General features: G+C 42.5%; 1 protein-coding gene across 20 annotated transcripts in view; it reads left to right on the top strand.

Moving 5' to 3' along the window:
• The window catches only part of adgrl3 (adhesion G protein-coupled receptor L3), a 463017-nt gene that overhangs the window by 77684 nt on the left and 359577 nt on the right, over nucleotides 1-25756 (top strand). For all 20 annotated transcript variants that reach the window (XM_062974088.1, XM_062974092.1, XM_062974094.1 and 17 more), the window contains exon 3: nucleotides 7086-7299. In XM_062974088.1, the coding sequence (XP_062830158.1) occupies nucleotides 7086-7299 (214 nt within the window). The remainder of the gene's footprint in view (nucleotides 1-7085; nucleotides 7300-25756) is intronic.

Raw genomic sequence — 25756 nt, 5'->3', positions numbered from 1 at the left:
CCTCCGATGTTTCTGATTTTCTGGAAGAGATCTCTTGTCCTTCCTATCATATTGTCTTCTTCCACTTCCATGCATTGCTTGTTTTAAAATAGTTCTTTGTCTCTAGTTGGGCATATCTCCGCCTTCCTTCTTTCTTGGGCTACTTCCAGTGTCTCAGCAGACAACCATCTTTGCCTCCTTGGTTTTCTTTTTCTTTGGGATGTACTTTGTTGCTGCTTCCTGAACAATGTTGTGGACTTCTGTCCATAGTTCTTCTGGGACTCTATTTATTAAATCTAGTCCCTGAAATCTATTCTTCACCTCCACTGCATATTCACTAGGAATATTTGTGAGATCATATCTAATTGGTCTGTGTATTTTCCCAATTCTCTTTAGTCTGATTCTAAATTTTGCAATAAGAAGTTCGTGATCTGAAATACAGTCAGTTCCAGGTCTTGTTTTCATTGACTAGATGGATGTCCGCCACCTTTGGCTGCAAAGGATGTAGTCAGTCTGATTTCGGTGTTGACCATCTGGTGAAGTCCATGTATAAAGCCGTCTTTTAGGTTGTACAAGGATCAGTACTACATGGATCAGTACAACACAAGCAAGATTGGGACTTATAATTTCATTAGTTGTTTTAATGAGGGTGATATTTATTTTGGACTTTCAGAACTACCAGAATGTTATTAAAAGTAGAAGAGCGATTGTACAAGACCATATTTCCCCGAAAATTAGACAGTGTTTTATATTAAATTTGTTCCCAAAGACAAGTTAAGTTTTATTTGCATGGGATGTCTTATTTTGCTCCCTCCTCTGCTGAGGAAGGCGCGCGCAGCATGAAGTAGAAGGAGGGAAAGGTGCGCCTTTCCCTCTTTCACACTACACACGTCTTCCTCGGCGGAGGAGGAGGGAGCCGCCGCCACCGGGAAGGCGATGGACAAGGAGGGAAAAGCTTTCCTTTCCCTCTTTGTCCTTGCCTTCCTCAGTGGAGGGAGGAGCTGCTGCCACTGAGGAAGGTGAAGGACCAGGAGGGAAAGGCGCTCACCTTTTCTTCCTTGTCCTTGCCTTCCTCGGCAGATTGGGAGGGGGGAGCCACCACCACTGGGAAGGCAAAGGACAAGGAGAGAAAAGCATGTGCCTTTCCCTCCTTCTTTGCTCCGCATGTGCCTTTCTCGGTGGCAGTGGCTCCCTCCTCCTAGGTCTTACTTTCGGGGAATGTCTTATATTTGGCAATTCCCCCAAACCTCTACTAGGTCTTATTTTCAGGGAATGTCTTATTTTCAGGAAAATACAGGAGTATTTAAAAGGAACAGATTAAAAAGAAAAATCAGCAGGCAGTGGGTGAGAGGCTCATAGATTAGCCTTTCTGTTGGTTAGTTAGTTATAGTTAGTTAGTTTTGTCCTTTTTGTATGTATTCATACATACAAAAAAACGTTGTCCATAAACTGGAATGTATCCAGGGAAATGTGCCCAATGATTAAAGGTTTGAAAATAAGCACTATGAGGAGTAAAGCTTGGAGTAAAGAAAGCCGAGAGGGGACACGATAGCCATGTTTATAAATACAGTAGAGTGTTGCTTATCCAAGCTCCGCTTATCCAAGGTTCTGTATTCAACGCAGTTTGCCTTTTAGTAGTCAATGTTTTTGTAGTCAATTTTTCAATAAATTGCAAAATTTTGGTACTAAATTTATAAATACAGTAATTATTACATAACGTTATCATGTACTGAACTGTTTTTCTATCAATTTGTTGTAAAGCATGATGTTTTGGTGCTTAATTTGTAAAATCATAACATAATTTGATGTTTAATAGACTTTTCCTTAATCCCTCCTTATTATCCAAGATTTTTGCTTATCCAGTGTTCTGCCAGCCTGTTTATGTTGGATAAGTGAGACTCTACTGTATTTGAAAGGATGTCACATTGAAAATAGGGCAGGCTTGTTTTCTTTTTTTAAAAATATTCTAAAGGAAGGAGGGGGGAGGGTAGTCAGAGGGGTAGGTAGGAAAGGGTTTTTGGTTGGGAGGGGAAGGAAGGGGGGTTTGGATAGTGGGATTAAGGGGTTATAGTCGTGGGTTAGGGTGGTTTCAGGGAAGGCAAAGGAAGGAAAGGGGATCCGGCTATAAGCCAGGGAAAGTGACTAAAATAGGGAGGGGGGGGGGGTAGAATGACTTCCATTCTTCCTTCTTCCAATTTTTTTTCCTCTTCTTTCTCTAGTTGTAGTTTTTTTTCAAGTATTCTTCAAAAGCTGTCCAGTCCGTTTCTTTCATAGCGTTACCGGTGTTTTTCTTGATTAAAAATGTTAATTTATCCATGCCCTTTATCTGTATAATTTTTTCTATCCATAACTCTTTAGTGGGTAAGTTTTCTGATTTCCAAAATTTTGCTAGTGGAATTCTTGCAGCGGTTATAAAAAAAGTAAAAAGTTTATCCTTATTTGAATCTTTGTTTTCCTGAGGGTCATAAAGGCCTAATAAGAATAATTCTGATTTCATTTACAATTTTAAATTTAATATTTTATTGCACTCTAATTGAATAATTTTCCAATAGTTTATTTTTTTACATTTCCACCACATGTGGAAGTAAGATCCTACTTATTCCTTACATCTCCAACATTTGTTATTAACATTTTTATACATTAGACCTATTTTTTTAGGTGTCAGATACCAGGCTCCTACCCTGCTGGGATTCAGAAGGGCCGTGAAAACATGGTTATGTGCCCAAGCTTTTGATGAGTAAATGACAAAGTTGACATGGCCTGATTTAAGGATGAAGCATGAGGATCTCGGATGAATGGAATTAATTATATATACATTTTTAAGGTTTTTATAATGTGTTTTAACAATGTTATTAACAAATCTGTTTATATTATTTTGTTTTTATGATTGCAATTTGGGCATTAAATTTTGCCAATTTTTGTAAGCCGCCCTGAGTCCCCTCGGGTGAGAAGGGCGGGGTATAAATGTTTTAAATAAATAATAAATCTGTGTATTACTTTAAGCCAAGATCTGTCGCATATGTGTATTTTTTTTCTTTGTCCAAATTGACTCCCATTCCTGCAATTTTATTGGCCTCCCTATGTTTTCTGCCCATTTTACCATTTAATTTGTAATCTCTATCTCCGTTGCCCATTCTAATAATTTCTTATATAAAATTGATATGACTTTTTTCTCTCTTTGGAGTAGAATGTCTCAAAATCCCTTCTCTATATTAAAACCCATTATTTTATCTTTTTTTATAAGATTCTTTAATTTGTATATACAGTAGAGTCTCATTTATCTAACATAAACAGGCTGGCAGAATGTTGGATAAGCGAATATGTTGGATAATAAGGAGGCATTAAGGAAAAGCCTATTAAACATCAAATTAGGTAATGATTTTACAAATGAAGCACCAAAACATCATGTCAGACAACAAATTTTGCAGAAAAAGTAGTTCAATACGCAATAATGCTATGTAGTAATTACTGTATTTATGAATTTAGCACCAAAATATCACGATATATTGAAAACATTGACTACAAAAATGCGTTGGATAATCCAGAACGTTGGATAAGTGAGTGTTGGATAAGTGAGACTCTACTGTATTAGTACCAAGAGACATTTTTGTTAACCTTTTGTAATTCCTCTAGGTCTTTAATTTGGGGTGTAGCTTGATTTGTGCTTCTTTTAAAATTTCCTTGGAAGTCATCCAGTTAGTCCATCCTAGTAACCTTCTTTGGTTAGCTTCAAGGGGAGATAGCCACAATGGTGTCTTTGTATAAAAATAGCTTTTATATTTATTCCATACTTTAATCAAGGATGATCTAATAAAATAATTACCAACCTTTTTCTCCACTTTCAATTTGCCATACCACATATATCCATGCCGCCCTCTTCTTAGGTCATGACCTTCCAATGTTAATTTTTTTTTTTTTAGATTTGCCCAATCTTTAATCCATTCCAGGGAGCATGCTTCATGATATAATCTGAGATCCAGGAGCCCCAATCCACCTTTATTTTTAGGAGTGATCATTGTGGTATATTTTATTCTAGGCTTTTTATTTTTCCATATAAATTTAGTTATTTCTTTGTTCCAATCCTTGAATATTTTAGTGTTTCTTATTATTGGCATGTTTTGAAAGAGGTAGAATACTCATTTTTATTGTAGCCACATGACCTAATAAGGACAGATTTAAATTCTTCCAAGTTTCAAGGTCCTTTTTAATTTCATTCCATTTTGTGTAATAGTTTAATTTTAGGAGCTGATTATTTTTTGCTGAAATCCATAGCCCCAAATATTTTATTTTTGAACAAGTTTCCAATCCCGATATTTCCCGTAATTCTTCCTTGCTGCTTTCTGCCATATTTTTTGTTAATATCATTTTCTTTTTTTATTAATTTTAAAACCTGCAAATCTCCCAAATTCTTCGATTTTAGATAGCCAATTTTTAATATTACATTTAGGATCTTCAATTATGCAGATTACATCGTCTGCAAATGCCCTCACCTTGTTTGTCTAATTTAATTCCTTGCAAATTTTTATCCTCCTTTATACTTCGAAGTAAAATTTCTAAAGCAAAAATAATTATTAAAGGGCATCCTTGCCTTGTACCTTTACTTATACTGAATTTTTCTGTTACTTGCCCATTGATCCTAATCTTTGCTGTTTGACATTCATAAACCACATTGATACCATTTTGAAATTGCCAACCTATGTCTAATTCTTGAAATAGTAATTTAAAAAATCCCAAAAATTTAAATTGTTGGCCTTTTCTGCGTCCAGTGATAATAGTCCTAGTTTTTTTTGGTGATAGATTCATAATACTCAATTGTGTCAGTTATTATTTTAACATTATATTTAATAATTCAATTTGGTTAATGGAGATGAGCACCAACCCCCAGAGTCAGACATGACTGGACTTAACGTCAGGGGAAACCCTTTACTTTTTACTTTGGTAAAAAACCTGTCTGTTCTTCTGCTATCCAATCGTTTAAAAATTCTCTAAACCCATTTGCCATCATTTTTGTAAATATTTTGTAATTATTATTGAGTAGTGATAAGGGTCTGTAATTTCGGACCTCTTCTGGTTTGGATCCCTCTTTATATATCATTGTCATTTCTGCTTCTGTCATTAAGGCCTGATTCATTAACTTTTTCAAGAATTGCATTATTTCATTTTGTGTTATTTTATAGAATCCTGCTATGACGCCATTTGGGTCTGGAGATTTATTGGCCTCTAAGTTTTTTTTTATCACATGTTTAAATTCTTCCTCTGTAATCTCGTTATTTAATTTTTGTCTTTGCTTCTCAGTTATCTTTTGCAGACCTTGTCTACTTAAATATTGTGCTATCTCCTCTAGATTTATAGGGTTTTTTGTATACAGTTTCTTATAATATTTCTTAAATTCTTCACTTATTCTCTCATCTCTTACTGCTTCTTTATCCTGTGTCCTAATTTTTAGAATTTGTTGACTTTGTTTTTTCTTTCTTATTTGTCTTGCGAGCCATTTGTCCAGTTTATTGGCATTCTCAAAAATATTTTGTTTCACCCATTTCATTTGCTAAGCTATCCAGAGGATAGGGCAGGCTTGTTTTCTTTTGCTCTAGAGACTAGGACAGGGATTCCCAAACTTTTTAAGCTTAGTGCCGGTTCATGGTCCATTAGACTGTTGGGGGCGGACTATAGTTTGAAAAAAACAATTCAAATTTCTATGCACACTGCACATATCTTATTTGTAGTGCCAAAAAATGAATGAACAATTCAGTATTTTAGATGAAGAATAATTTTAGCCTACATAAACTTACCAGTATTTCAGTGGCCGGTCTGGCTGATGAGATAACCAAGTTAATTAGGGTTGTTGTTGTTGTTGTGTGCCTTCTAATCTTTTCAGACTGAGTGCGACCCTAAGGCAATGCTAGCACATAATTTTCAGATCAAGATTGATTCAAAGGGGATTTTCCTTTGTTTTCATCTGAGGCCAAGAGTGTGATTTGAATTAAGTAACTCTGGGTTCAGAGCCACAGTCCGAGGTTCAAACCACTATGCCACACATTCTGAATTCCTTCCCTCTCTGTTTCCAACCTACATTTTTTCTTACTTTTCTTCTTCTGCTTTTGCCTGCCTGCCTGCCTGCCTGCCTGCCTTCCCTTTCCTCCATCCCTTTTTTTTCTTTCTTGCTTTCCTGCTTTTCCCCTCCCTCCCTTCCTTTTCTCTTTCCCCCCTTCCTTCCCCAGTGAGGGTGTCTCTGTGTGGTGGTGAGTGGCGTGAGCTGCAGTTTGTATGCCGAAGATGGGATTTGCAGGGCAGGGGGCAGGGTTTGCACGGGGGGGGGGGGGGGCATGCACTGTGAAAGCTGAGAAAGAGACCTTGGCTGGATCTGACTCGCAAACCTTAGTTTGAGGATGCCTGGACTAGGGAAATGAAGGAATAGATTCAAGCAGCTATGCAGTGGAACGTGTAGTCTGGTGGAGTCTGAAGATTTTTTTTAGTTGAGGCTGGATGGCTGTCTGTCAGAAGTGCTTTGATTGTATTTTCCTGCATAGTAGCGGGTTCGATTGGACGACCCTTGTGACTCTTCCAATACTTGTTGTTTATTTGTTCAGTCTCTTCCGACTCTTCGTGACCTCATGGACCAGCCCACACCAGAGTTCCCTGTCAGCCATCTCCACCCTCAGGTCCTTCAAGGTCAACCCAGTCACTTCAAGGATACCATCCATCCATTTTGCCCTTGGTCGGCCCCTCTTCCTTTTTCCTTCCATTGTCCCCAGCATAATTATCTTCTCTAAGTTTTCCTGTGTTCTCATTATGTGGCCAAAGTACTTCATCTTTGCCTCTAATATTCTTCCCTCCAGTGAGAATGGACTGGTTGGATCTTCTTGCAGTCCAAGGCACTTCCAATTCTATTACTCTAACTTAGCAAGTGATTTTTTTAGATATCCTGGGAATTAATACATTTCATTAGTTCAGTTTATTTAAAGAAAATCTACTATAAAAAGCGTATGTAATGTATAAAATTTTGCATGGGATAATCTGAAAATTGGTATATTCATACCTTTTTTAAAGTTTGCATTTATGTAAAGACAGAATGTTTTATTAAATGTGCCTCTATATCCTCTCTCTAGCTTTTAGCCGTGCCCCTGTTCCGATGGCTGTGGTCCGGAGAGAACTGTCCTGTGAAAGCTACCCCATAGAATTGCGTTGCCCAGGAACAGATGTTATCATGATTGAAAGTGCCAACTATGGCAGGACAGATGATAAAATCTGTGACTCTGATCCTGCTCAGATGGAGAATATCCGCTGCTATCTGCCAGATGCCTATAAGATTATGACTCAAAGGTAGGCATTTTACATTCTTGCATGGTTGGATTTATGTTAATCTTACTTTCTATTTATGCAGTCCTCTGTTTGTAAGAGGCTATATAGAATCTTTGTGCATATTAATGCCAGGCAGCTGTATGCACTTCTAAAACCATTGCAGCAAATGACTCCAACTACCATATTTCACCGATTGTAAGGCACACTTGAATTATATATTTTCTTTGGCAAATAGGCAGAAACCTCCACAAACTGTGCATAATATATTTCTGAATTCAGACTGTTAACTGTGCTTCTCTGAAATGGCAGACAAAGGTTTTGAGGTAATGAGACAATGAGAGTTCCGGTGGCTGTAGAAAAAGAGACGTTTATTCTCAGTGGCCAGAGAGAATTAGCAATAAGAAGGATTTTCCCCTGTAATCAGGAAAGCGAAGGTACAGAACAAAGAAACACAGGTCCTTATATACTATTTTTGCCTTCATCTATTTACATCATATAGGCATTATCCATGACAATTAGTGTCAAAAAAGTCTTACTTTGCACTTTACTAAAAGCTACTTTTGCATTTTCCTAAAATATAGGCTACTTTCAAGACCTCTGACCCTCCATTAGGGTCTAAGGAACCTATCTAGGCTTTCAGGGGTTCCCATTAATTGAGGAATTTACCCCTATCTTAGCTTGTCAGGGAGTCATTAGCACTCCTACATGGCACCAGGTCTTATCTTGACATCCTAAAAGCCTTAATTTGTCTTTTGTCCATTAGCTTATCTATTCTTGTTGACACTTGACATATGTCTCTGGCACTTAGGGTGAACTTTGGTCTCTGCTTATGGGGAGACGGTTATTTGCTAGGTATTTTTGGGCCTATATGCACACAATCTGCTGGTTATTACATATTTTCCTATTCCTCGACTTTAAGAGAGCTGACTTCCAAAAAATGAAGGAATTACTGAGCGGCATTCCATGGACACCAATATTAAAAAACAAGGGAGTTAAGGATGGATGGGAGTTTTTCAAAAGTGAAATACTCAAGGCGCAAATGCAAACAGTGCCAACAAAGAAGAAAAATAAGACAAGTGCAAAGAAGCCAGAATGGATGTCCAAAGAACTTCTAACTGAGCTAAAGCTCAAAAGTGACATGCACAAGAAGTGGAAAAGGGGAGAAATCACCAAAGAAGAATTCAAACGTATAGCCAACACCTGTAGGGAAAAGGTTCGCAAGGCTAAAGCACAAAATGAGCTCAGGCTTGCCAGGGACATAAAAAACAACAAAAAAGGCTTTTTTGCTTACGTTGGTAGAAAAAGGAAGAAAAAGGAGGCGATAGGGCCTCTGCAAGGAGAAGATGGGGTGATGGCGACAGGGGACAGGGAAAAGGCAGAACTGCTCAATGCCTTCTTTGCCTCGGTCTTCTCACAAAAAGAAAGCCATCTTCAACCTCAGCAACATGGAATGGGCGAAGGATTGGGGGAACTCCAACCCCAAATAGGGAAACAAGTTGTCCAGGAACACCTGGCCTCTCTAAACGAATTCAAGTCCCCAGGGCCAGATCAGCTACATCCAAGAGTATTGAAGGAACTAGCGGAAGTTATTTCAGAACCACTAGCAATTATCTTCGAGAGTTCTTGGAGAACGGGAGAAGTCCCAGCAGATTGGAGGAGGGCGAATGTGGTCCCTATCTTCAAGAAGGGAAAAAAGAACGACCCAAACAATTACCGTCCGGTCAGCCTCACATCGATACCAGGCAAGATTCTGGAAAAGATCATCAAGGAAGTGGTCTGCGAACACTTAGAAACAAATGCGGTCATTGCTAATAGTCAACACGGATTTACCAAAAACAAGTCATGCCAGACTAATCTGATCTCTTTTTTCGATAGAGTTACGAGTTGGGTCGATACAGGGAATGCTGTGGATGTAGCCTACCTGGATTTCAGTAAGGCCTTCGACAAAGTCCCCCACGACCTTCTGGCAAATAAACTAGTAAAATGTGGGCTAGACAAAACTACGGTTAGGTGGATCTGCAATTGGCTAAGCGAACGAACCCAAAGGGTGCTCACCAATGCGTCATCTTCATCATGGAAAGAAGTGACAAGTGGAGTGCCGCAGGGCTCCGTCCTGGGCCCGGTTCTGTTCAACATCTTTATTAACGACTTAGACGAAGGGTTAGAAGGCACGATCATCAAGTTTGCAGACGACACAAAACTGGGAGGGATAGCTAACACTCCAGAAGACAGGAGCAGAATTCAAAATGATCTTGACAGACTAGAGAGATGGGCCGAAACTAACAAAATGAAGTTCAACAGGGACAAATGCAAGATACTTCATTTCGGCAGAAAAAATGGAAATCAAAGATACAGAATGGGGGACGCCTGGCTTGACAGCAGTGTGTGCGAAAAAGACCTTGGAGTCCTCGTGGACAACAAGTTAAACATGAGCCAACAATGTGATGCAGCAGCTAAAAAAGCCAACGGGATTCTGGCCTGCATCAATAGGGGAATAGCGTCTAGATCCAGGGAAGTCCTGCTCCCCCTCTATTCTGCCTTGGTCAGACCACAACTGGAATACTGTGTCCAATTTTGGGCACCACAGTTGAAGGGAGATGTTGACAAGCTGGAAAGCGTCCAGAGGAGGGCGACTAAAATGATTAAGGGTCTGGAGAACAAGCCCTATGAGGAGCGGCTTAAAGAGCTTGGCATGTTTATCCTGCAGAAGAGAAGGCTGAGAGGAGACATGATAGCCATGTACAAATACGTGAAGGGAAGTCATAGGGAGGAGGGAGCAAGCTTGTTTTCTGCTGCCCTGCAGACTAGGACACGGAACAATGGCTTCAAACTACAGGAAAGGAGATTCCACCTGAACATCAGGAAGAACTTCCTCACTGTGAGGGCTGTTCGACAGTGGAACTCTCTCCCCGGGGCTGTGGTGGAGGCTCCTTCCTTGGAGGCTTTTAAGCAGAGGCTGGATGGCCATCTGTCGGGGGTGCTTTGAATGCGATTTCCTGCTTCTTGGCAGGGGGTTGGACTGGATGGCCCATGAGGTCTCTTCCAACTCTACTATTCTATGATTCTATGATTCTATGATTCCTATTTCTAATATGATTACATTCAATATATAGTTTCCAATACAAGTATTATATTTTCCCAATACACCTTCATCATCTCAACAAATTAAAATCAGTCTGCAATTTTAACACTTTATTTAAGTTTTTTTAAAGTCATTAGTTGAATCTAAATCCATGGCAAAATCATCGGGGGAGGCCCTGCTCTCGGTCCCACCAGCCTCGCAGGTAAGGCTGGTGGGAACGAGGGACAGGGCCTTCTCGGTGGTGGCTCCTCGGCTGTGGAACACCCTCCCCAGCAACATACAGCAGATACCAACTCTCCTAGGCTTCAGGAAAGCCTTAAGGACATGGTTGTGCACGCAAGCTTTTAATGAATGAGAACATGGACTTTACATGACCTATACGAAGACTTATTGAGGATTCTGGATGAATGGATTCTAATCTTGGACATGCTTAAAATTTTATATAATGTGATTTTATTTTGTAATGGTATCTGTTTTATATGAATTGTTTTGTAGATTCTTTTATATGAATTGTTGTTTTTACATTGTTTTTAGGCATTGAATTTTTGCCTATTTATTGTAAGCCGCTTTGAGTCCCCTTGGGGAGAAAGGCGGGGTAAAAGTGATGTAAATAAGTATATAGTCTTAAAACAAAAAGTACAAATATACATAATTTTATGTTTGAAGACTTATTTTTTATTTCGTGTCAAAAGCATTTCATAACAAATACATTTTTAAAATGATGAAAAAAAGGAAATCACAAGCAACTAAATAGTTTTAGACCAAAAGCGGGCAACAGCAACTGCATTGTCCGTAGCTTTAAACAACTCCTCCTCCGTACATGAGGCAGGGCACTGTGGGCAAGCATACATATGCGGAGTTGTTTGTTCTGCTCCACAGTCACACAAGGTGGAGGATTCCTCCAGGTAGTGCCACCTTGCCAAGTTGTCTTTAGATCTGCCCACTCCACTTCTGAGTCTGTTCAGGGACTTCCAAGTTGCCCATTCTTGGTTTGCCCCTGGAGGAAGACCCTCATGGGGGGCCATCCAGTTAGAATTGCCAGGTTTAGCTGCCCAGAGGGACACCCTTGCTGTTGCTGGAGGAACATCAAGAGGAGTGGTGGTTCTCATGAAGCCCTTCCTTGATTTGAGTCTGGTGGGAGGAGGCTGATAGTCATGCAGTGGGTGGTTTTCACAATGTTCGACCTTATTTCTCTCGCAGTTAGCAGCAACTTCCTGTCGCACGTCAGGAGGGGCAATGCCAGCTAATTTGTAGAGTTTATCAACAGGTGTAGGTTTAAGGCATCCTGTGATTATTCTGCATGTTTCGTTTAGTGCTATGTCCACCTGCTTCACATGGGCAGACTTTTGCCAGACAGGACAGGCATACTCAGCAGTTGAGTAGGACAAGGCCAGGGCTGATGTTCTTATTACTTGTGGGTCTGCACCCCATGCGCTGCCAGTTTGAAGACTAATCTAGCATGTTTTTATCCCCCAGTAATAATTTTTTCAACCTAGGCCCCATCTGCACTGGCCATTGGTCATATGCTGCGCAGGGCTGATTCAACCCCACATAGACACTTTCATCAGTTATAAATGGGCACTGAGATAACATGAAAAAAAAAATAAGTACTCACCTCAAATCTGTACCCCAAGCTTGTCCAACTTGTGATCCTTGGGCCACATATGGCCCAGAATTCCTATGAACACAAAGTTGTAAACTTAAAACATTACGATTTTCTGTTTTGTAACCCAATTGCACAGTTCTCGAGTGCAAACTTTGTAGATGACAACAGGATAGAATGGAATAATCAGAGTATGTTAAGTCTACAAATATCAAATATTATCCATAATTCACATTACCTGCTCAACAACTTTTAAAAACCCTTCGAATGGGGAGGCGCATAGGTATGACTATTATTCAAGGTCTAGTTTTTGCTTATTTGTAGTGGTGGATATCAAGAAAATGTGCATCAGTTATCATTAGGGTTAGTGTATTTTATGTGTGACCCAAGACAATTCTTCTTCCAGTGTGACCCAGTGAAACCAAAAGGTTGAACACTCCCAGAGTACACCAAGTAATAAATGCATATTTGTGAATAAACCTTGTGAACCATGTGTGCTAATGAATCTCAAAATGTTTTGGACCTAATTGAAAGTCCTGATTGTTATCTTTAAAGCAGTAAATAGTTATTTGCCTCAATGCTCAGAATTGCATTTATTTTACACTAGCTTAGGTACTTGGTGATGCCTGGGTTAGGTCTTTTGTAAGGATAAACATAAGAATAATTCATCGCTGGATTTTGGATTTTAAGAATGCAATAAGAAAATGCATAAGAATTCGGGTAAACTATAACTCCCACCATCCTCTGTCATTATTCTCAAACCACACCAGTAGTTGGCCATAGTGAGTATGTGTGCCAAGTTTGGTCCAGAACCATTGTTGCTTGGGTTCACAGTGTTCTCTGGATGTGGAAGTATAACTCCCAGCATCAAAGGTCAATCCCCTCCAAACCTGTCTAATATTCAAAGTTGGCCATGTTGGGTATGCGTGCCAAGTTTGAGGCAGACCTGTCAGTTGGGTTCACAGTGCTCTTTGATTGTGGGTGAACTACAGGGAGGGGGTGTTTCTCTATGGGTATTTTTTTCTGTTTTGGTATAACTTCTTATTAATAGATAGTGTATTGTTGTGTAATTTTATATATCTAAAAATTGGCTTGTGTTTTCTTATTTTCATAAAATTTACTTTGGAAACAATTTATTTTTTAGGAGATTAGCACGGGCTATTTTCCATTTATTTATTTATTTATTTATTTACAGTATTTATATTCTGCTCTTCTAACCCGAAGGGGATTCAGGGTGGATCACACAACATACATATGCGGCGAACATTCATTGCCATTTATACACAGATAAGAAAGACAACTGAACATAGATAGAGGTATATAGGCTTTTCCATCTTCAGCTTCTTTCTCAGTTCCAGCCACCAGGGTGTGTGTGTGTGTGTGCTGTCACTTTATCTCACTGTCAAAGAGCTTTGTTCGTAACTTCCTCCTTTTGATCAAATCGCCAGCATTTCCTTTTATGGGTGCCTTAATACCTCCCTGCTTTTAAGCGGTCCCTATTTATCTACCCACATTTTCCTTTCGAACCGCTAAGTAGGTGGAAGCTGGGTTAAGGATCAGGATCTCATCCTGACCCGAGCTTCAAACTGTCAACCTCTTAACTGACAAGATTTGTTTCAGCTGTTGGTTTAACCTGCTGTGCTAAAGCCCGGATAAATTAGATGAAACAGAATCAAAGAGAGATGAGAAACTAAGAAAGTTCTTTTTTATTTCATGGACAATTTGGAACTGATAGAAATGGAAAATAGAATGTATGATTCAATGATCTCAAAATATAGGTCATAATACTCCATTGGAATACTGGGGGGGGGGGGGATGTAGGTCTGGGTATTACATTCATTTTGATGACCTGAGGACCTTTATAAAATAATATTTAACACCTGAGAAACTGTCTATAAAGGAGCATCTAATGCATGTTCAAAATGTTGGGATAAAGATAAAGTGGGTACTTTTTTCCACATGAAGTGTATTTGTGTTGGAGGAAAGATTATTTGGGTAAGGATACAGTATATAATTGAAAAGAAAATTAAATGTAAAGCTACAGATAAAACCAGAATGTGTTAGGACTATTAGATGATGCACATAAAAAGAAACATGGAGACATTCTACAATATTTTTAGTATGCTGGTAAGAACATTGTGTACACAAAAGTAGAAAAACAAAGAGAAAATCAACAAAAAAATCAGTTGTTGAAACTTTGCTGAAATGGACAGACTGACAAACTCAATTAAAGACAACACAATAGAGAAATTTAAGCAAGACTGGCAACTAGTTGTGATAGACTTGAGAAAGAACTGGAACAGATAATCAGTTACAGTGTTTTAGGAATAGTAGAAATCATGTTATGTCGAAGGTCACATATGTTATCTAGTTTGATGAATAACATGTTTTGTTTAGGAGACAAATAATACACTCAGCTTGGAAATCAAGGCCTGTTCACCCCAACCCCCATTTGTTGCTGTGACTGTGTGTATATGTATTTCTTTTTGTGTCTTACTTAGTGTATGTTCAGGTTGTTTGCTTTTATTACAGTTAATTACAGTTTATAAGAAGTATGTGTTCTGTATAGCAAAAATGTTTTTGTGGTGTATGTGTGTGTTAAAATTAAGATATTTCTTTGCCAAGTGCTTTTGCATTTTTATATCGCCATTTGTTCAGATTTATTTATTTTTCTTTTTTTATATAAATATGGACACTTTAGCTTTGTTTTTGGTTTTGGTTTTTTCCCCCTTCTCCCTTTTTGATCCTTTTTAAATCTCAGTTTTCCTACTTTCTATACAATCAAATGTTCTCACTCTTTCAATGTTAATTTACTCTATTTTATAAGGTAAAACTTTAATAAAAATATATACATCAAAAAATTAAGCTATTTAAAAATATCCTTTTTAAAAAGGGAGAAGGGTTATCCTATGCATTACAGACCACAGTCCCAGTGCCACTGACCAGCAGCACTTCCATTTTGCCCAGATTAAACCTCAGCCTGTTCACCTTAATACAGTCCTTTATTGTATCCAAGCAATGATTTAGTACAACCCCCTAGCCATCCGTTGAAAAGGAGAGATAGAGCTGAGTAATGTCAGCATACTGAGGGCAGTTCCAGTTGACCTCTCCCAGTAACTTCATGCAGATGTTAACCAGCATATTTGAAACCCCAGAGGCTCATTACTCCTCCATCTGAGACTTAATCCAGGAATGTTCAGACAAGAAAGACTGGAATCACTGCAAAGCAATGTCCCAAGTCCCATATTGGCCATAGGACCCAGAAGGATACTTTGGTTGATGATATCACATGCTGCTCTCTTTTTCACTTTCCATAGATTAGTTGTTTATTTCCATTGTTTATATTGCTAGTAGTGTTATCTTTGCAAGGAAAGTTGAGTGTAATTAAATCTTCTGCCTCAGAGGATTTCCTTACATTATTTCTTGTTATTTGGTTTATTTTCTGGAAATCTGCTTTATTTGGAGTCCTCTTCCCAAGGTAGCTACTTTGTGGCTCTTGTTTGGAGTCTTCTTCCCAAGGCAGCTACTTGGTGGCACTATAAACATGGCACAACTTGTTGTTTCCAGGGACCTGCACTGACTGTATATGAAATACACAGTATTGGGACAATAAATCCACTTCTGGGGGCTCGGGCTGGTGTTCTATGATCCCGCTTTACCAAAGAGAGGATTTCCTACTACAGTAGAGTCTCACTTATCTAACACTCGCTTATCCAACGTTCTGGATTATCAAACACATTTTTGTAAGTGTTTTCAATACATCTTGATATTTTGGTGCTCATCTCCATTCCTAAGCTGAAGAGCTGGCATTATCCAAAGACACTTCCAAGGTCATGTGGTCAGCATGACTGCATGGAGCACTGTTACCTTCCCGCCAGAGTGGTACCTATTAATATACTCACATTTGCATGGTTTCGAACTGCTAGGTTGGCAGAAGCTGGGGCTAACATCGGAAGCTCATCCCACTCCCAGGATTCAAACAGCTGACCTTTGGGTCAGCAAGTTCAGTAGCTCAGCAGTTTAACCCATTGCGCCACTTGGGGCTCTATCAACAAATTACTAACTGTAAATCAAACAATGACATTCCTGCTGAGAGGATCGCCTCACTGAATTGAATCACTTTTTCGCCCACTTTGAAGTAATCCCACCAGTGGTAGCTGAAATTCAGCCACTGGGCAGTTGCAGCTCCCATCTCACCATGGAGGAGCATGAGGTAAGGCGTGTTTTGAGGGCTGCGAATCTTAGCAAAACCACTGGCATTTCTGGTCGGGTGCTTAAAGACTGTGCTGACCAATTGGTTAGTGTTTTTACTGTGATTTTTACCCGGTTGTTTTCTCAGTCTATTACTACATCTTGTTTGAAGGTCTCCATCATTGTTCCAGTACCAAAGAAGTTTCCTACTGGTAATTTTCAGGACTACAGACCAGGATGCTTTGTGCAGACTTTAGTTCCGTGTTTAGCGTAATCCTCCCACATAGACTGCTGTCTAAACACATAGTTCTTGGATTGTCATATTCAACTTGTTCCTGGATTATGGACTCTTGTCTGGACATTCCCAGAAGGTTAGACTAGGTAATCATACCTCGTTAGCTCTCACTCTCAACATTGGAATAACACAGGGCTGTATGTTGAGTCCTCTGCTTTACACTTTGTACACATATGATTGTACCCCCGTCCACCATAGCAATATCATTACCAAGTTCGCAGATGGTGGGGCTTATCTATGAAGGGGATGAATCTCCCTATCGGGATAAGGTGGATTGGCTGCTCTCATGGTACAGGAACAATAATCTGCTTCTTAACATCAATAAGGAGCTCATTATATCTTAGGGACCGCCTCATTCCTTTTTTTCATCAGTGGTCACCTCGATCCTCCCAGAAAAATCTCCTATACGTACTGGGTCCTAGGGAGGTACACCTGGAAGCTACAAGGCGTAGAGCCTTTTTGACCTGTGCTCCAATTCTATGGAAGTCATTGCCTCCATATCTTAGAGCAATGTCGGAGTTGCAACCTTTTGGAAAAGCGCTCAAGACTTGGCTGTTTGGTTGTGCATTTGAGTAGATCAGATCTAGTTTGCCAAATCGTCACTGTTGAATGTTTTTATGTTGAATGTTTTTATATTGTGGAATGATATTTTAAAGTGTAAGTCGCTCGGAGCACTCTGGTGGAGAGCGACTAATTAAGAAATAAAGTGAAGTGAAGTGAAGAAGTGAATAGTGGACTTACAAGCCCTGGGTCATAAATTGAGACCAAGTGGAGTAGGTGGCCAGTTTTAAGTTCCTGGGTGTCATTGTTAAGGAGGATCAGACCTGGGGCACCTATATGGCAGCATTGGTTAAGAGGGCCCAGCAGAGACTATACTACTGGAGACTTCTAAGAAATCAACAACTGAATGTAAAATTGGAGGTGACTTTCTACTGCTGTGCTGTAGGGAGTGTCCTAACGTACTGTATCTGCCCATGGATTGGTAACTGCACAGTGGCAGACAGGAAGGCGCTCCAAAGGGTCACCACTTCTGCTCAGAGAATCACTGGTTGCCCTCTCCTCTTTTTGGAAGAACTTTATAGGTCCTGCAGCTTTAAGAAAGCTCAGAGCATTATTGGGGATTCATCTCACCTGACATACTCTTTTTCTTTGAATTATTTCCATCTGCCAGACAGTACAGGGTGACAAAGACAAGGACAAACAGACTGAGAGATCGCTTTTATCCTAGAGCTATGGCTATGTTGAACTCCATGGTTTCGTATTGATGTGGTGGTGGTTGGGGTGTGGAGGGATTGGTGTGTTGTTTTGTTATGTATGCTGGGGGAAGCATTTAATTTTTTTGTGCAATAGCACAATGACAATAAAGCTATTCTATTCTATTTCCCGCTATGTAACAGTGGTTGTATTACAGCAGTGGTTCCCAACTTTTTTTTTGGCCAGGGACCACTTTGACCAGGGAGCACTCTTCAACGTTAGTACCAGAAGGGTTACAAATCAGTTTTTGGTCAACGTTAGATTTGGTTTGGTTATTTGGGGTGCTGATTCAGAAAATTGCATTGGATAGACCGCATTAGTAGGCTTGCTCAAAGAATTCGATTTCCCCGTTTGTCGTTAGTAATTCGTTAGTTTTGTAACTTTTGAAGCAATATTCGACCTAGATTGTCCAGTCGTGTGGATCCCGCGGTTTCGAACCGCGATAGGCCCTTTTTCTAATGTCGTCGTTTTTTTTCGTTAGGAAAACAAGGTTTTGCAAATCACCCAAACTTGTACTGGGGCAACCCAGATGTTGTTTCCACCTTGTGGCCAATCAGAGAGCACGTTTAACCCAGGGGAGGGGCTTGTACGTCCTGAATGAAAAGAGCCTGCAGGGAGCCTCGTAGCTCATTTGGCTCAGGATCTGCAGAGAGGGTGGTTGGGAGTGAGATTCCAGGCAGGCAGGCAGGCAAGATTTTAGTGCTGCGAGTGCGCACAGCTTCCTTCCTTGGCTGAGCTAAAGAAGACCGGGAGAAAGGGTGGGTGGGTGAGGAGGAAAACGGGTGGGTGGGTGTTTGGGTTAGGGTGTTTTTTCAAAGGGTCTGTGGGCTTTTTTCCCCCAGCAGCTTGGCGTTTGCCATTTGCCCACCAGCCCTGCAATTTTTCTGCTGCGCCATATTGCCTGGTGCGGGGTGGGCTTTTTTCTTTCGGACAAAGAGGAGTTCAGCAGCTTTTTGAGCGTTTGATTAGGAAACTTTTCTTTGCATAGGCATTAAAGTGAGTTGCAAATAGAAGAAATCAAATTTTCCAATTTTCATTTTGCAAAGTCTGGCAAAACTCCCCATAATCCACTGAAAAACAACTTGGGGAAAAGGGAGGGTGTATTGTTTTTCCCTCTTTCCTTTCTCTGAGCTGCTCAATTTGGGCTGCAGCAAATCTCTTTCTCCTATCAACCCTAGCAAAGTCTGGCAAAAGGTAGCAAGTCCCATAATCCTCCGCAATAACACTTGGTTTGGGCAAAAGGGAGGGTGTATTGTTTTTCCCTCTTTCCTTTCTCTTAGCTGCTCAATTTGGGTTTGCAGCAAATCTCTTTCTCCTATCAACCCTAGCAAAGTCTGGCAAAAGGTAGCAAGTCCCATAATCCTCCGCAATACCACTTGGTTTGGGCAAAAGGGAGAGTGTATTGTTTTTCCCTCTTTCCTTTCCCTGAGCTGCTCATAGGGCTGGCAGCAGTGACTCTCTTTCTCCTATCAACCCTAGCAAAGTCTGGCAAAAGGTAGCAAGTCCCATAATCCTCCGCAATACCACTTGGTTTGGGCAAAAGGGAGGGTGTATTTGTTTTTCCCTCTTTCCTTTCCCTGAGCTGCTCAATTTGGGCTTGCAGCAAATCTCTTTCTCCTATCAACTCTAGCAAAGTCTGGCAAAAGGTAGCAAGTCCCGTAATCCTCCGCAATACCACTTGGTTTGGGCAAAAGGGAGGGTGTATTTGTTTTTCCCTCTTTCCTTTCCCTGAGCTGCTCAATTTGGGCTGGCAGCAGTGACTCTCTTTCTCCTATCAACCCTAGCAAAGTCTGGCAAAAGGTAGCAAGTCCCATAATCCTCCGCAATACCACTTGGTTTGGGCAAAAGGGATGGTGTATTGTTTTTCCCTCTTTCCTTTCCCTGAGCTGCTCAATTTGGGCTTGCAGCAAATCTCTTTCTCCTATCAACCCTAGCAAAGTCTGGCAAAAGGTACAAGTCCCATAATCCTCCGCAATACCACTTGGTTTGGGTAAAAGGGAGGGCGTATTGTTTTTCCCTCTTTCCTTTCTCTGAGCTGCTCAATTTGGGCTTGCAGCAAATCTCTTTCTCTTATCAACCCTAGCAAAGTCTGGAAAATACAGTTATACCCTTTTTTAAGTATAAGAATAAGAACAACAGTAATAGAAGTGTTTGCAGAGTTCTACATTGCCAAACAAGAAACAACACATCTTTCCCCCCAGTAACGCAATACCTTCCTCCCTTCTGAAAGCTGAAAACACTCCCATTATCATGAAGCGTTCAGCTGTACGCGGGTCTGGTGGAGCAAGTCCTGCTAGTGGTCAAGCTACAGCCCGGACACTGTGGGGGGCCAAAAAAGTTAGGGTGGATTCCATCCGTCTTGAACGCGCAATGATGGGAGTGGGTGGACTTGATGATGAAGCTGGCTGTTCGACTGTGGAAAGTTCACAGCCCTCCGCCAGTTGTCTGTTGGAGCTGAGACAAGTGCACGAACAATGGAACATGGAGGTGTTGCCGTCCTGGAAGTATAGGTGGTGGATAGTGAGGATCTTGTAAACCCCACCCCTCCACCCGCTACTGACAGTGAGGAGGAGGAAGATGAGGTAGTACCATCAAATCATAGACTTTCTCATGCCGCTGTTATGGTGCCCACGACTCCTACCTCCCTGGGCGTCGGCACAGTGGCTGTGGGGAGGCCAAGGTCATATATTTGGGACCATTTTAATGTCCACACTCAGCGTGCCACTTTGGCAGTTTGTAGACACTGTGGGGCAAATATCAGCAGAGGCAGAGACCCGAGACATCTTGCGACCTCGGGGTTGAGCTCTCACATGAAGCGGCACCATCCCTCGATATCGGTAGGAGGGGGAGCTGCAAGCCCTTGCAGTGGCAGCATAAGCACACAAAGTTCTCCTGGTGTAGAAGGTGGAAGGCAGACACAGTCCACCTTGGAGGATTGGGGCCTGCCATTACCCAGGAAAAGAACGGGGGAAACATTACCCACACTCTGCCAGATAACCCAAAGTGTGGGAGAGATGATGGCCCTTGATCACCATCCCTTCCGCATGGTTGAACAAGATGGCTTCGTTCACCTTATGAAACGCCTGTGCCCCCACTACAAAATCTCCTTCCGTCACACCTTTGCCCGAAAAGTTATTCCCGGCTTGTTTGAGGGCTGCAAGGAACGCATTATCCAGATGTTGCGGAGCGCCATGGGAGGACACATCCATTTTACCTCTGATATTTGGTCAAGCTTGGGAGGAGGCCATTCTTACCTCTCTCTCACGGCACATTGGTGGGAGAAGGAAGGCAGTATGGATACATCCCATCGTTGGGCACTCCTCGCTTTGGAGGTAGTTGATCGTGATCACAAGGCAGAGACCATCTGCAGCTATCTGGGAAACATGATGGGGGAGTGGATGCGGTGCAGGCCAGAAGAAATGAGGAGGGGGTTCATGGTGACTGACGCTGGTAAAAATATGATCAAAGCGGTTGAAAGTGCAGGGTTTTTGAATGTCACCTGCATGGCCCACTTGCTTCACAATACCATCAAGGAAGGTTTAAAGAGCCCGGAAGAGCAGCCGGCCAGCACCGCAAACATCGCCCTGCTGATCGAGCGCTGTAGAAAGATCGCGGGCTACTTCCACAGGAGCATCAAGGCAGCCCGGCAGCTGAGAGAGAGACAGAGCCTTGAAGGGCTCCCGCAGCACAAGCTGCTCCAGGACGTCTCTACCCAGTGGAATTCAACCTATAAGATGCTGGCACGCATGGTCGAGCAGCAGAAGGCGGTACACGGCATCTCCCTTTCCTTAGTTGCGCCTGTTAGCAAGCTTGTTCCAAGTAAGCAAGAGTGGGACACCATCTCCCAGCTGGTAGACGTCCTAAAGCCATTCAAAGATGCCACAGAGACCCTTTAGGAATCAAAAGCCCTTCTTAGCCAGGCGGTGCCCCTTGTCTTGGGGCTAAGGAGGCACCTAGAAATGCTTGGGGCCGGTCGAACACTGGACTCCCTGGCTGGACCGCTGACACCGCCGGTCCAGGAGGTAGTGAGGAGGTTGTCCTTTGCTGTACGGAAACGCCTAGAGCCACTTCTTTCCAGCAAGGTCCATATGCTGGCGGCCTTGTGTGATCCACGGCTAAAGTACACCGTCTGCCCAAAAGACTTTACCGTATGGAAGGCCCAACTAGTTAACCTTGTGAGGGAGGTCTTTGCTGCCAGGGTGGGGGAAACGGGCACAGTGGCCCCTCTACCGGAAATGCCTGGCACCCCCAGCACTAGTGCAAGTGGTGAGAGTGATAGTCCCGGGGAGCCGGCAGGGGGTTGCCGTAGGGTTACGGATCTCCAGCCGCGACAAGGAAACGCTTTCTTTGCAGAGACGGTGGCCATACTAGTCCGCTCGGAAGATTCCTCTTTGCTGGCTTCTGTGCAAAAGGTAGACTCGGCCGAATGCTCGGTCAACAGGTACATTGAGGAGCCTCCTGAGATAATTTCTTGTGATCCATTGGCCTATTGGGCTTCACGTGATCACATGTGGCCGGATCTGTTGCACGTAGCCCGCCAGTTTCTCAGCTGTCCGCCCACCAGCGTGCAGAGCGAAAGGGTCTTCAGCCTAGCGGGAGATGTAGTCATACCCCACCGCAGCTTGCTGGACCCTCAAACAGTTGAGAAACTGGTCTTCCTGAAGGCCAACCTTCCCGTGTTGAATTTCCCCGATTTGGATTTTGACACTGACGCCTCCTAGAACAACAGTACTCCTCCTTTAAGCTGCTCTGCTTCTGATTAACTTTGGCTAATTTTTTTTTGGGGGGGGGGGGTTGCCCCTTTGGCCTATGTCCAACAACTCCTCTATCCTCCTATGCTTTCCTTCCTCTCATCCCTTCTGTTCTCGTCTTAATCATCACACACCGTTGCCCACTTTCGTTTTTGGGTAAATCAATCTCTAGGGGCCGTTCCCTGCAGTTGCTCTAGGTTTTGTCTCCCTTAATAATGATTCTGGCTGGGAAGAAGGATATTCAGGGGGAACTTAGTCTATAAAAGCCAAGGTAGGAAATGCATCCACTTTGGGTTCAGAACGGATTAAATTCAAATCTCTACCCTTTTTTTGCAAAAAATGTTTCGGGAAAGAGCCATGATTGTAAGGTCTTCTCCAGATCCTCGCAGTTACTGTACAGAAAGAACATTGTTATAATCGATGTGGATCCTTCGGTAAGACATTCAGTAAAGGAATACGGTAGAGTCTCACTTTACAGAGATAACGGTCCATCAGAATCTTTGTTGAGGTGAGATTGATGAGAAGCTAGCATCCAATTTGAAAATCATGATTTTACGAATGATAAACGAAAAGATGATGTATTGCTACTTCTTGGTAGAAAAAAAGGAGTTCAATAACACGCACCGATGTAAAGTTGTTTTTAAACAGTAGCACCGCAATATCACGACATATTGAAAACATTTGCAACAGGTAATGGCTTTGATATAGTATCACTGAATCTTGGATGATGGAGACCACAGCACTGTTGGGTTGCATCTCTACCTCAAAGTCAACAATGGACTACCTCAAAATCAACAACGGACTACCTCACCTTGATAACTCGGAAGTGTCTGAGATTGTGACACTCCAAACAACCTTTTCTTTGGGTCAATCGAGCAGCATTATCCTATCCATCGACTTGGGGATGGTGAAGATTTAGCATTGAGTGAAGCAGTAGGAGATGTCACAAAAACATAAAACTTTGTGGAAGCGACGCAAAGGGGAGGAAAGGGAAAGCAAACAAGAGAAATTGCGAGGTCAGGGGGCCCTATTTTTCTGCATTCCTGGTCGCAATGGGCAATAAACTGTCTGCTAAGGCCTTGGAGTGCTGGAGTGGTTTAACTGCCTTTTTGTCTGGCAGTAAAGCCTCTTCGGTTTAATCGAGTGGCGGTATAATTATTTTTCTTTCCCACGTAGGGGTGGGATGACACTTGGGCTTTTATGACAGCCGTTACGGAGACCTTCCTGTAGTGCGGGGCTTCTCTGAGAGAAGTAACATGACAGAATTTCGCCGCAGGGCAAAGGCTAAGATCGCAAAAGCAGAAAACTTTGTGGGTGGGCCGGGCCGGTCTCTCAGGGATGCGTGCCGGCCAACTATGGCCGGCGCAGGGTGGGGTCTTTGCTGCTGAGATAGACATAGAGGTTTGGATCTTCTTGGAGAGAAGTTACATGACAGAATTTGCCGCAGGACAGGGGCTTAGGTCACAAAAACAGAAAACTTTGTGGGTGGGGCGGGCCAGTCTCTCAGGGATGCGTGCCGGCCAACTGTGGCCGGCGCAGGGTGGGGTCTTTGCTGCTGAGATAGACATAGAGGTTCAGATCCCCACGGGATTTTTTCTTTTTCTTTTTGCTGCCTCTTGGCCAACGTGGTCGAGTTTCCTGCGATGCATCTCACTTCTCTCTCAGCTGTCCTTCCGTCCATGTTTATGCTATTTTTCCCAGAACCTTCCTTTTGCGCAGGGTCCTCTTGTTTTCTCTCTCTCTCTCTCTCTCTCCGGGATGCGTGCCGGGCAACTGTGGCCGGCGCGGGGTGAGGTCTTTGCTGCTGGTTCGTATCCCCCCGGGGATTTTTTCTTTTTCTTTTTGCTGCCTCTTGGCCAATTGTGTCAAGTTTCCCGCAATGCATCTCGCTTCTCTCCCAGCTGTCCTTCCGTCCATTTTTGTGCTATTTTTCCCAGATCCTTCCTTTTGAGCGGGGTCCTCTTGTTTTCTCTCTCTCTCTCTCCGGGATGCGTGTCGGCCGGCTATGGCCGGCGCAGGGTGGCGTCTTTGCTGCTGGTTTGGATCCCCACTGGGATTTTTTCTTTTTCTTTTTGCTGCCTCTTGGCCAACGTGGTCGAGTTTCCTGCGATGCATCTCGCTTCTCTCCCAGCTGTCCTTCCGTACATATTTGAGCTATTTTCCCCAGATCCTTCCTTTTGAGCGGGGTCCTCTTGTTTTCTCTCTCTCTCCGGGATGCGTGCCTGTCACAGACAGAACGCCACCAGATAAGATTCAACACAGTTTATTAAAGATACAGAACCAAAAAATGCTCGTAAAAAACAAAGGACTAGGCAAACACTCGCCTTCAATATGAAAAGTCACTCAAAAACGGTTCAAAAGATTAACCGGATTAAACAGGAGTTTAATCCGGGTTAAACCAAAAATGCTTACTTCAGCCTGGCACTTTAAACAAACAAAAGCTGGTAAACAAAGACTCAATAAAACATAAATACTGGCAGCAGATTCCTCTCTGCTACTCAGCAGCTGTGGTTGAGTAACTAAGTTGTTACTCCTCTGTGCAGCGGGCGAACTCCGGGTCCAAACACATCAATCAGGGTTGCAGCGGTCAGCGGGGTCCCAATCCGGTCCGAGGTCGATAGCCAGGTGCAGGCGTCTAAGGTTCCACGAATTCCACCGATAGCCACAGAAAGGATAGTCCAAGGCCGTAGTCAGTCAGTCAGTCCAGCGTCAATCAAGAGTAGGTAAATAATGTTCGTCAAGAAGACGACGGAGGTCCAAGCTAATAAGATTAAACACAGGTTGCACAACAAAAGCCCACACAGTTCCTCCCGCCGTCTATGCCCAATGTCCTTGGTAACTTACGTATTCAGCAAACGAAACACACCCGTCTTCAGGAAATTCCCAACAAGAGCCCAAGCGTTCGTCCAGATTACCTTGCCCAACGCAACTAGCCCTGGATTCAAAACCCCATTTTATGCCAGTTTACAACTCCTCATCGCTATCAGCTGCTCCCCTAATTCCAGGTGCCTCATCATCATCATCCTCATCAGAACTAAAACATCTTTGACTACGCCCCACAGCATCCCCAGCTGTGGATCCCGTTCCATCCCTCCAACTCGTCCATGGGTCCGATCCTGCAACCCGCCAGTCACTTCCCATGCTATCATTACCAGGAACACCCAAATCCTCCCTCACACGAGTCCATTCCATGTCATCCTCCTCTGAGCTAACCACCTCTTCCTCCATTCCCTCGGTAAAACCCTCAAAGGAATCTTTGTCGGTTCTGCAAATAAGTCCCGCAGCCGTTTCCTCTCTCGCTC

This window comes from Anolis carolinensis, chromosome 2 (genome assembly GCF_035594765.1).
Source record: "Anolis carolinensis isolate JA03-04 chromosome 2, rAnoCar3.1.pri, whole genome shotgun sequence".
Taxonomy (NCBI): Eukaryota; Metazoa; Chordata; class Lepidosauria; order Squamata; family Dactyloidae; genus Anolis; species Anolis carolinensis.
Note: the sequence above shows the minus strand (reverse complement) of the source record. Positions and strands in the feature narration are given on the sequence as shown.